Here is a 12,104-nt window from a genome sequence, read left to right as displayed (position 1 = left end):
CTCTTTATAAATATTCAGTGGCTTGTGTGGATTTCAAAAAGTTTTTATTCTTTGTTTTAGTAGTTGTAGAAAATGAGAAAGGATGCTATTGGGGGCTTTACTGGAATTCATGGAATTGCTCTGGCAATTTAGACTTAATGCATCGATAGCCCCTGGTTTAATTGAACATCTATTTTGTGTTCTCATACTAAGGATGGCAAAACTCTAACAATGGTTGAAATGAATGTATGATTAAAGATTTTATATATGATGTTTTTATGCTGTATATTTTATACGTTTTGAAATAGATGAAGTTTTGTTTATTATTAATGATGTTTTTTAGGTCATATGACTATTGCGGAGCTGGACGTGACTGTTTTTGGATGGTATTTATGTATTTGAACGGGTGTTACTTGTTATTTCTGATGACGTCCATTTACAATTTTGGACAAAAGTTACAATTTTGGACAAAGGAGTTTAACTTTTATTAAATAAATGTTTTTTGTGTTGAGACCTGGCTGATCTTTTAGCAATTATTTAAAAATGGTTAAGCAATTTATTTTTTGAATTATGTCATTACATAATACCAGTAAATTATGACTGGGAGTGGGAAATATATAATTTATCCATCTCTAATTTGTGGTCATGAGAGCAAGCCTCCTGACCAGACCACACCAGCTACAGGTAAACTGTTTGTTATCCACACCAGTTCATGACTTATTCATTAAATATACCATACACACACACACAGGCACACTCTTGAAAGATTGGTGCAGATGTAAAAGTAAACAAACATCTGATTGGAAATCATGCAACAATGTAATTTAATTTCTTGACTGACTCCCTGGAATTCAGAATTAAAACTATTAAGGGACCTAAGAGGTGTGGCCAAAAGGGAATGTTTCCCTGATCATGGAAAATGTAATTTGGAGATATGTTAGTTGCAATGACAAAAGACTTCATTATTGGCTAAATGCCATGTATCTGAATTGTCACTAATTGCAACACCACTTTCCTGCAGCAGACACCTCTGATGGCTGTGCATCACATTACAGGCATGCCCACTCACTCTTCACACATAAACATATGCACATTCATAAACACACAGACACAGAAACACACACACAAACACACACACACACACACACACACACACACACACACACACACACACACACACAAATTGACCTGAGACAACTCATTCTTCTGCATATACTCTCACATGCATCTATACACATGCAGACACCCTCCACCACTATCTGTCCGTTAAACTCCCCAGAGGTTACCTCTACTATGACTTCACCCGCTGACAGCAGTGGATGAATGTGAACATTTGGCTGAGTTAGTTAATATGGTAGGCCAATCTCACTTATGCAGTTAAGTGACTGAATCCTTCAGCTGCATAAATGCCCTACTGCAGATATTTCCAATGGTGAGCACATGGCTAATTAGCATATGCTTCTCCCGTAGAATGTGTCATTAGCATATGCGTTAAGCTATTGAGACAGCCTATCACTGTGTTGCTTCTCTTTGAGGTAAAAGACTATGGTGGGTCTGTTTCTGAATTGGAAATTGTTACTGCCAGTGGCAAAAAGGACTTACCTCTGATGGTAACCTTTCTGAATCCTAGTTTCAGAGTCTTGTTTTCTGTGGATAACTTCTTAATAATAACGCAAAAAGCAATAATTTTCATGAGAACAAATTAAACTAAATGCATAAGTGCATGTGTGAAAACACTGTTACTGAAATGCAATACATACGAACCATTACCATAAAAAACACTTCTGCCAACACATTTATTTTATTAATAATGAAGTGATTTTCTCACCATGAGTTTTATAGCTTCAGCTTTATATTTCAGCAATTTTTTTTTCATGAAACTTTTGTACTGCAGAATACATATATATATTTTGATATTTTATATACATATATATATTTATTTATATTTATAACAATTTTACATCTTAGGACTTGTGAAATGGATATGGAACTTGTCAGTTTTCATAAAATTAAAATATTCTTATCCTGCTGCTAACGAGGCCAAGTTTGTTGTCTGCATTCAATCATACCACTGCAGGTTTAATCTGAGAAGGGTGACAAGATTATGGCACTTTCCTGTTACCAAGCTATTGAATATATAGTAAAGAGAAACATAAATTATACAAACAAATGGCAGCAGTTTGCAAAATTAGAAACAAAAAAATTATTCAAAGTATGAGAAAGAGGTTTTAATAAAGTTAGTCTAGACATCTGAGAGTGACGCCAGTTAAACATAATCTTTACATGTGAAGGAAATTCACAAATTTATTTTTTTAGTAGTTGTTGCTTTTGTTTTCTTTAGTAGTTGTCTTTGCTTTTGTTTCCTTAGACTTTTGCCCTTAGAAATTATATATATGATGATACATATAAGGATACTCAGCAAGAGGTTAAGACTGTCCTTTCTTTTATCTCTTCATAAATTACAGAATTTATCTTTAATACCAAGAAATTATGTTCTGGCAGTTCTTCAAAGAAGCACACATTTGCCTCTTTCAGACCTGCTGCATTATTCTGGTATTTTCCTCTTGCTTGGGGGCACAAGATGAGATGGAAGTTCACCAGGTAATTCATGACCTTCTAGCTTTACTCTTATAAGATGGTTTGCTAATGAAAATTCCTCTTCATCAAGCATTCCATCCTTATCAATGTCCGCCAATTTCCAGATCTTTCCAAGCACAGTGTTGGGCAGCTTGGACTTTAGCATTTCCTTCTTTGCATTTGCTCCTGTTATTTTGCCATTGACTGGTGACAAAGTATAAAAGATCTCATCATACATTGGTTTGTCTTTGCCTACAACCCATTCAACATCATCAATGCCTTCTCCTGCTCCTTCACCATAGCCATGTCCAAAGGGGCCATTCTGTGTGCCTTCAAAAGCACCACCCTTCACTATACGAATAGGTTTCTGTACTTCCTCTTGTCTCACTAGATCCATAAGTTGGGAAATGTCATTTGCAAGCATATCATCCACGCCTTCTAGAAGTTTGGTCTTCAGTGGCTGGAATTTCCCAAAATCCTGAGCTTGAAGCTGATCCTATGTGGGAATGAAAAATATGCTTAGAAATTACAAGAGAATACTATGACTTATTAGACTGTATTAATATAGGCACTACAAATATCTACTTTTCACTTTTCTGTATTCCACATTTTGTCTACATTTAACATCTATAAGGTTGGAAGTGTTATTAAGTTTGTGTCTCCCAAATCTCTTATGTTTAGTTTTTGATGTATTTACCATCATATTATTTTCCTGTGCCCAAATGGTCAATTTACTCAAGTTCTTTGGCAGATGTGCCTTATTTGTAACACATGTAATCAGTTTACCCAATTTCAGGTCATCTGCATATAGACTGCTGAACAACTCAGATGAAAATGTTAGGTCTGAAAGATGCAATCTAAACAAGTAAGGGCTTAGTACAGAGCTCTGTGGACACCCTGACTGTAACCAAGAATTTCACCTGTCCAGTTGCTGCATGATACTTGCCATACCAACAAATGGGAGAGGACAAACCCAGAGCTCATATAGACCCTTAGTACACTTTCATTTTTGGAAAAAAATAATGGAAGATAATATTGCATAAGTTTATTGTCAGACTGATTTGACAGGGTCATACACAAAAAAACTCATCAAAATTAGTACAACTAGGTATTGATGTGATGTAATATGGATAAGATGGATAGCTGCATGGCTTACAGGTAGGCATGGCAAGTATCTCAGAGCAACTGGACAGGTGAAATTTTTGGTTACAGTCAGGGTGTCACAGAGCCTCTGTACTAAGCCTACGTAAACTGATTACATGTGTTACAAATAAGGCACCATCTGCCAAAAGAACTGAATAAATTGACCATTTTGGGCTGGGAAAAAATATGATGGTATTTAATACAGCATACACTGATTGAAACTGTAGACTCATTTAAGAACCTGGGTATATGGGTAGATCCAGCTATGAGTTTTTCTAATTATATCAACCAATTGGTTAAGGATAGTTATAGAACTATTAAGGTTATCAAAAAGTAGCATAGAATCATCAGATAACCTATGCAGAGGATGACAAGCCAGTTATTTCCCATATGAAAGAGCAACGGATGAAACAGGGTGAAACTGAAGAAAATATGGCAGAGGAAGAAGCTCTGGAACTTTCTACAGAATGCCCACAGGAAATAGCAAACAAAGAATATGCCCTCAGTTTAGAAGAAAATGTTTTAAGAGAAGAGTTGCTTGACTTAATAGTGATGGATAGATATATTAAGATCAATGGAAGAAACAGACTGCAGAAGGTCAATAAAACCCCAAAAGTTAGAAGGTTGATAAAACAAATAAACATAGTAATTAGGACTGTCTATAGAGATTCATGCGACATAATGGAAGTAAATAGGATACATTACTGTGCAGCCAAATTAATAACAAATAAAATCCTACCACAAGAACACAGGGTAGTAAGGGAAAGAACAGGGAGAAATGCCATCATGGAAGTATTGAATAGAGAAAACTATAAAGCAATCAAGACAAGAAGTGTCACTGTTAGAAGAGTATAGAAGAGGGAACAGATCAACAAAAATACTCAGAAAGACGGACGTAATAAAAGCAATATGCAGTATTATAACAGATCAGGATTTATCATGCACTATCTCATATAATAAACTAAAAAAGAATAAATAAATACATGTATGAAGATCCTGTGGAACATAACAAGATGATAAATAGAAGTATAAGAAAGAATACATTCAAATGTACAGGATATGAAATGGGAAGAAAAAAATGGCCAGAGAGATTGATGCAAAATTAAGAAACCCCTCTAAATGGAAAATCCCAGATGCAGTACCTAACTTCTGGCTAAAAGTATTAACATCTTTGCATGAAGATTTAGCCATGAGTAAGAACTATTTACCCGAACAGACACAAGCCTGGCTAATAACAGGAAAAACAATGCTCCTACTTAAGAGTGAACCTGCAAGCTACCCTAAAAACTATAGACCAATAACTTGCCTTCCAATGACGTACAGACTATACACTGGAATTGATGCCAACAGAGTTTACAATCATTCAGAAGAAAACAATTATGGCAATAGAACAAAAGGGTAATAAGAGAGTCATATGGAACAAAGGATCATTTGTTGTTAAATAAAGTCATAGTGGAGAACTGTAAAAAGAGGAAGAATCTAAGTATGGCATGGATAGACTACAAAAAAGCATTTCATAGTATCCCACATTCATGGATAAAAGAGTGCTTACAAGTGTAGAAGAAAAATCCTAGACTGATAAATTACATCACAGTGACTATGAAACAGTGGCAGACCACTTTGCAGTTAAGCCATGATAAAGGACAAATTATTCCAGAGATAAAAATTCAAAGGGAGATATTCGAGGGTGACTCTCTGTCACTATTGTTCTTTTGCCATGCCCTTAACCCATTAGCTGTCTGCTTAACAAATTAGGTCATGGCTATAATTTGGCTCCCAGAAAGCAACAAAGTGTAAATACTTCTCATATTCTTTTTGTTGATGATTTAAAACTGTACAGCTCATCAGATGAGGAACTGAAAGCACAAAGTACAGTTGTGTACACTTACCATAAATGTAGATGTTCGAGTGTATTCAATGTTGCAGTCATTACATTTGGGTTAACTGCTTGCAGTAGCCCTCAGTTGGTCTGATTAGCAAAGTCTTGGGTCCTGCATTGGTTGCTGTCTCATCTTCCATGACATCAGGTAGTCAGGGGTATAAAGCATGCAGCCGACACCATTACATCAGTTTTTCTTGCCCCAGATGTCAGGTGCCCCCACAATGGGAAGCAATTATATACAAGGTTACACCTCCAACAAAAAGCAAATACCCAGAAAGCGTTAAGTATAGAAAACAAAAGGAGAGGTATAGTCAATAGCAGTCAGGAGGCTGGAGGAAGGGTAACCAGGACTGCAACAGTGAGTAAACTCAAACATCTACATTTATGGTAAGTGTACACAACTGTACTATGTTCTTCGTGTTTCACTGTTGCAGTCATTACATTTGGGTAGATTCCCAAAGTTAAGGAAGGGAGGAGGCAATTAGAGAGCATTAGGATCAACTATTATGCCCTGCAAGACTGCAGTGCCAAAACCAGCTCTGGATTTAAAAACAATTGGCAAGTGGTAATGCTTGGTGAAGGTATGTGCAGAACTCCAGGTTGCAGCTTCTAGGATGTCCCTGGTAGGGACACCTCTGAGAAAGGCTGTACAGGTAAATGCAGCCCTGGTGGAATGTGGTCTTATCCCCTGTGGGGTAGGTTTTCCATGGTGCTTACAGCAGAAATGAATGCAATGGCCTATTCACTTAGAAATGGTTTGCTTTAAAATGGCCTTCCCCTCTGCCCCTGCAGCGAATGCAGCTAGCAGCTGTTCAGATTTCCTGAGAGGCTTAGGCCTGTCCAAGTAAAATCTAAGTTGTCTGTGCTTGTCCAAGGAGTGCAGTATTTGTTCCCCTTTGTTCTGTGGATTAGAAAAGGTTGGCAAATGAATAGACTGATTAAAGGCCACACTGGATACCACCTTGGGCATAAAGGAAGGATTGGTCCTGAGGGACACCATCTCCGCATGAAAGATGATGAAAGGCTCCACTGCCATGATGGCCTGTAATTCAGACACCCTTCTTGCTGAAGTGATAGATAGAAGAAAGGTTGTTTCCAAGAAAGGAATTTCAACTCTGCATTTGCAGCTGGCTCAAAGGGAGGTAAAGTGAGCTTTTCCAATACAAAGTTAAGGTCCCAGGCTGGAGTAGGGGCTCTCTTGGGTGGTCTTAAATATTTGGCCCCTCTGAGGAATGCTTCAGCAGTGGATGAGAGAAGAGGGCTGGCTCTGTATTATAATGAGCTGAAATGGCTGAGGCATGAATTTTAATGGAAGAAAAGGAAAGGCCCTTGTGAAGCATCTCAGTTAAGTATTGAAGAATGTGTGGTAAAAATTGGGCACTATTGTGCCCATCCCTTGAGTTAGGCTTCAGGAACAGAATCTTTTCCATTTGTCATCATAGGATTTTCTAGTACTAGGCCTCCTTGCCTCCAGAATGACATCCATCACTTGCTTACTGAGGGATGGTAACGGAGAGCTCAGGTTCAGGATTTGAAGCTGGGAGTGCAGAATCTGGCCCTCCTGCTGGGTCAGCAGGGCAGGGGTCTGAGGCAGGTGCCATGGTTCCACTCTGTGCAAGAGGGTGTACCAGTGTTGGCGTGGCCAGTCTGGTGCAATGAGTATTGTCCTTGGTTTGTCCTTTTTGATCTTTAGTAGAACTTTGGAGAGGAGACGCAGAGGGGGAAAGGCATAAACTGACAGGTTTTTGTAAGTAAAGGACATGGCATCCACTTTCCGAGCTTGTCTGTGGGAAGTCCTTGTGCAGAATTTGTCCAGTTGGTAGTTCTGAGGAGAGGTAAACAGGTCTATCTCTGGGCTCCCCCTTAATTTCTCAAAAGATTGAATGTCTTTGGTTCCAGTTTCCACTCGTATGGGTCCATGAGACTTCTGCTTAGGTCGTCTGTGAGTGTATTTAGCTTGCCTGGCAGGAATTGAGCTTGTAGGTGCATTTGGTAGCTCAAGGCTATGTACCACATAACAGTGCTGTTGTCCGTCTTTTCTAATAATTGTCCTTGAAGAATGTGGTCCTTGAAGGCTGTCAGAGCATTCTGTACAGCTAACATTTCTTTTTGATTGATATGCAGGTGCATTTGACTCGGGTTCCATTTGCCCTGAATGCACTGCCCTGCCAAGTGAGCCCCCCATGCATAGTCTGATACATCTGTTGTTATTGTTTGGGTGGCAGGGGGTAGAGTGAATGGCAGTCCCTTGTTGTAGTGGCAGGCCTCTGCCCACCAAAGAAACTCTGTCTTTAGACAAGGGATGATAGGAATCATTGATTCTAGATCCTGAGAATGTTGACACCATAGGCTTTTTAGATACCATTGTAGTTTCCTCATATGTAGTCTTGCATATGGAATTAGTAGAATGCAAGAGGCCATGAACCCCAGGGCATTCAGTATTTTCCTTGCAGTTAGCTGGGTCTTTGTGGCCAGTAGTTTGATGTAGGCTGTCAAATAAACTTGTTTCTCTGGTGTGAGGTAGGCCATCTGGAAAGTTGTATTCAAGCTTGCTCCCAGGAATACACTTTGTTGGCAGGGTACTAGATATGATTTCTTTTCGTTTATGGTGTACCCCAGAGAAGTTAGTAATTTCTTTACAAATGCCAGATGATTTAATAGTAAGTCCTAGCTTTCTGCCTGACTTAGACAATCATCCAGGTATGGGTATATTTGAATATTTCTTTGCCTGCAGAATGAAATGACAGGAGCTAGGCACTTTGTGAATACCCTGGGCGCAGTAGATAAGCCAAAGGGCAGTGCAAAGAACTGATAGTGCATGCAGCCTGCTCTGAGGCGTAGGTATTTTCTGCAAGATTCCCTTATTGGGATGTGCAGGTAGGCTACCATTAAATCCAGTGTTGCCAACCAGGCATTTTTGCCTAGCATGGGAAGCAGCTGATGAAGAGTTAGCATTTTGAATTTTGGGATTACCAAAGAGGTGTTTAGGATAGATAGGTCCAGGATAGGCTGCCAGGAATTGTCATTTATGGGTACCATGAAACGTTTTGAGTAAAAACCTTGCCCCCATTCCTCTTCTGGGACAGGTTGAATAGCCCTGATACTTAGGGAGAGAACCTGCTTTTGAGCCTCTGCCCACTGATTTGGGAGTAGGTCTGGCCAACCGTCTGGGGTTGGTAAGGAGTGGAAGTGGAATCTGTATCCTTAGGAAACTATATTTAAAACCTATTTATCTTGGGTAATGAGTTCCCAGTTTTTTGCATACAGGGCGATCTTTTCCCCCTGAAGGAACAGTCAGTGGAGCAGGGCTTGGAAGGTTTAAAGTCAAGTCATTGCGACAGTTTACCATAAGGGGTGTCTTATTACTTCCAGCTTTGGAAGTGGGAGCCCCCCACTGCTTAGGTCTCTGAGTACCTTGAGACTGAAGCCTGGGTGGTCTGCTGGCCCTGGGTTTGGACTGAGAAGGCCTGGAAGAGATAGGAAAGGACCAATTCTTAGAAGGCCAGTGCCTACTAAATCTGGGAGGCTGTACTTGAAGGAAATCTTTAACAGTTTGCATAGATTTAGCTTTTTTCCTCCATCTTTTTAAGTACTTCTTCTGCTTTGTTGCCAAACAGGCGGTCTTGGTTTAAGGGAGCGTCCAGTAATTTAGCTTTAATATGTTATGGCAAAGTTTGGTCCTTAAGCCAAGCATGCCTTCTAAGTACAGACCCAGTGACAACAGCCCTGCAAGATACCTCTAATGAATCAAAACCACATTGCAAAGTATGTTTACCAACTTGTTCAGCAGAATGCATTAAATCCTGTAATTCTTTATTTTCAGCACAGTCAGGAATCAACATCATTTTCTGTTTAAGCAATCCAATAATATGCTGCTGATACTTTAACATATGAAACTGGCAGTTTAAGGCCCTAATGGTCAAAGTAGCAGAAGTGTATACCTTCTTACCCCATCTGTCCAGGGCCCTGGAATCTCTATCAGAGGGGGTATGTTTTTTGTCAGTAGTAGCCTTAATGCCTTTGAGTCCCTGTGAAATGGTCTCAGGAACCGTAGTAGGATTCTTAAAGAGGAAGTTGTGAGAGTCAGGTACTCTGTAATACCTGCCAGGTTTTCTGGGAGCCGGAGGTAAAGTGTCAGGGGCCAGGCTAGATTCCAAGAAGGCATCATCTACAATGTCCAGTACAGGAGGGATAGCTAAAGGCCTATGTTGAGGTAGGAGTAAGAATTCCCTAAGCCTCTTTTTGGAGTCAGAGTAATCCTGGCTTTCCTATCGGAAATACTCCCTAAGAGTATGCAAAGTTTAACCAAAAGAGAAATCCTCTGGAGGGGAAGCAGAGGGAATGGAGTCCTCTGCATCAGAATCCTCATAGGTAGATAAAGGCAACTCTTGGTCATCAGAAAAAACAGAAATTTCAGAATCCTGATCAGAAGAATCAGAAGGAAAATCATTTCTAGGTCTCTTAGAGGGAGAAGGGTGGCTTCCCCTGATTAGAGTAATAAGGTCTTCAGTCATTCTTATCATTTGTTTTTTAGGCATAGGGGCATGACCATGCAGTCTGGGTGTCAGTTTTCTAGTTGTGGATCAAGATTTAGGCCTTGAAGAAGAAGATGGCATCGGTTTAATATGCAAGTCAGTAGGCCTGAATACACCCTCAGAAGCTGGTGCCTGCACAGCGGCTCCAGACCCATCCAAGGTAGAGACATCCACAGGTTCCACAGTAGAAGAAGCATCTTGTGGTATACCAGACTCCGAATAGGTCCCATTAGAGGCCTGTGAATCTGAAGTAGCGGGTATCAGGGGCTGCAAAAGCACTTCACTGAGTACCAGTGAACTGACGACTAGCTTAACGGAAGCGTCATCAGCAGCGGTGGACCTATGCGATCTGTCTCTGTCTTTATCTTTGCATTTTTTTGGAATGTCGGTAGTCGGGTGGCTTACTGAAGCCATTTCTGGATAATTGAACTGAGTACCAAAATATTTAGATGCGAAAATGAACCAATGATGAATAGTTTGAGGTTTGAATAAGGCACAAAACCGACAGCGAGGGATGTTGTGATCTGGGCCTAAGCAAGGATTGCAGTACAAATGAAAATTTTTATGAGGTATTTGCTTTCCACAAGAAATACAATTGTTAACTTTTACTGGCATCGGTTTAGAGCAAGAAAAAGTTTCCCCAATGGGGTACTTAGCTTTGTTGAAGACTTTGGATTTGAAACTTGAAAACGAAAATATCAGGAATCGGCCAACCGGCACTTGCGAACTGCTTCTGCTTCGGGCAACACACAACAAGAAAGACTGATGTAATGGCATCAGCTGCATGCTTTATATCTCTGACTACCTGATGTCATGGAAGATGAGACAGCAACTGACGCAGGACCCAAGACTTTGATAATCAGGCCGACTGAGGGCTACCTCCAAGCAGATAACCCAAATGTAATGACTGCAACAGTGAAACACGAAGAACATCTGCAAGTAGTTAAAACTTTTTCAGATGATATAAGAATGTCATTTGGTCTTGATAAATGTGCAAAAGCAACCTTTAAAGCAGGAAAGCTGCAGCACCAAGAAAACACCAGTTTGAGACAAGAATGTGATATAAAAGCACTTGAGCAAGACGGAGTTTATAAATATTTGAGAATTGATGAAGGATCAACAATAAAATATGAACAAATGTGAATAAAACTCAGTAAGAAATATTTTTAGAATATTTAAATTTATCCGGAAAACAGTATTCACATTTAGGAACAAAATTTAGGCTGTAAAACAATTTGCTCTTCCTGTCCTAACTTACAGTTTTCAAGTGACTGACTGGCCCCAAAAGGTGTTGGATAGATTAAATAGGAAAACAAGAAGGATGCTTCATGCTCATCAAATGATTTATAAAAATCAGTGCATGCCAACATATCTGCTGACCTCACAAGACCCAAACAGAGTCGAAATTTTGAAACGCAAGGATAATAAGTCTAAGATGACTTCCCTGCTTAGTCTAGCAGAAGCATATCGGTGTCAAGCAGGAATGGAAATTAAACCAGAAGTAAATAAAAATCAGGCAGCAACTGAAAGTACCAAAAAAACAAAAGAAAGAATATAAGGTGAAGGATTAGATAAGAAGGCAAGAAATGTGGAAAATGCATAAATACAGTTGCAAGTACAGAAAAGCCTTGGAACAACCTCATGTTGATCAGGATCGAACACAGGAATAGTTAAGGAGAGGCAAATTCAAACCAAAAGATGAAAGGTTAATATTGGCGGCCTACGATAGTGGATCACGTACATGTTGGTTTACAAAACCCATTGAACATGTAGGAGAACTACACAAATACAGGTTTTGTAAAACAGAAATGGAAACAGTTGCACACCTTATTGCTGGTTGTGACATACTAATGGCAGAAGGACTGTATACTGAAAGGCATAATAATGTGGCAAGACTGTTGCACTGGGGATTGTGCAAACATTATAATATTTAAGTAGCTGAAAAACACTGGAAACATGAGCCACAAAGCATCATAGAAAATGGTGAA

At 39.5% G+C, this 12,104-nt stretch overlaps 1 protein-coding gene across 1 annotated transcript in view; it reads right to left on the bottom strand.

Moving 5' to 3' along the window:
• Positions 1-2,185: 2,185 nt before the first annotated feature.
• The window catches only part of EHD3 (EH domain containing 3), an 846,156-nt gene continuing 836,237 nt past the window's right edge, over positions 2,186-12,104 (bottom strand). Inside the window, exon 6 of the mRNA XM_044058901.1 lies at positions 2,186-3,052. Within this exon, the coding sequence (XP_043914836.1) occupies positions 2,525-3,052 (528 nt within the window). The 3' untranslated portion in view covers positions 2,186-2,524. The remainder of the gene's footprint in view (positions 3,053-12,104) is intronic.

The sequence above is a fragment of the Protopterus annectens genome, chromosome 1.part2, assembly GCF_019279795.1.
Source record: "Protopterus annectens isolate FY-2018-M chromosome 1.part2, PAN1.0, whole genome shotgun sequence".
In the NCBI taxonomy this organism is placed as follows: Eukaryota; Metazoa; Chordata; order Ceratodontiformes; family Protopteridae; genus Protopterus; species Protopterus annectens.
The sequence above is the reverse complement of the archived record's forward strand: the minus strand, read 5'-3'. Positions and strand labels throughout refer to the sequence as shown.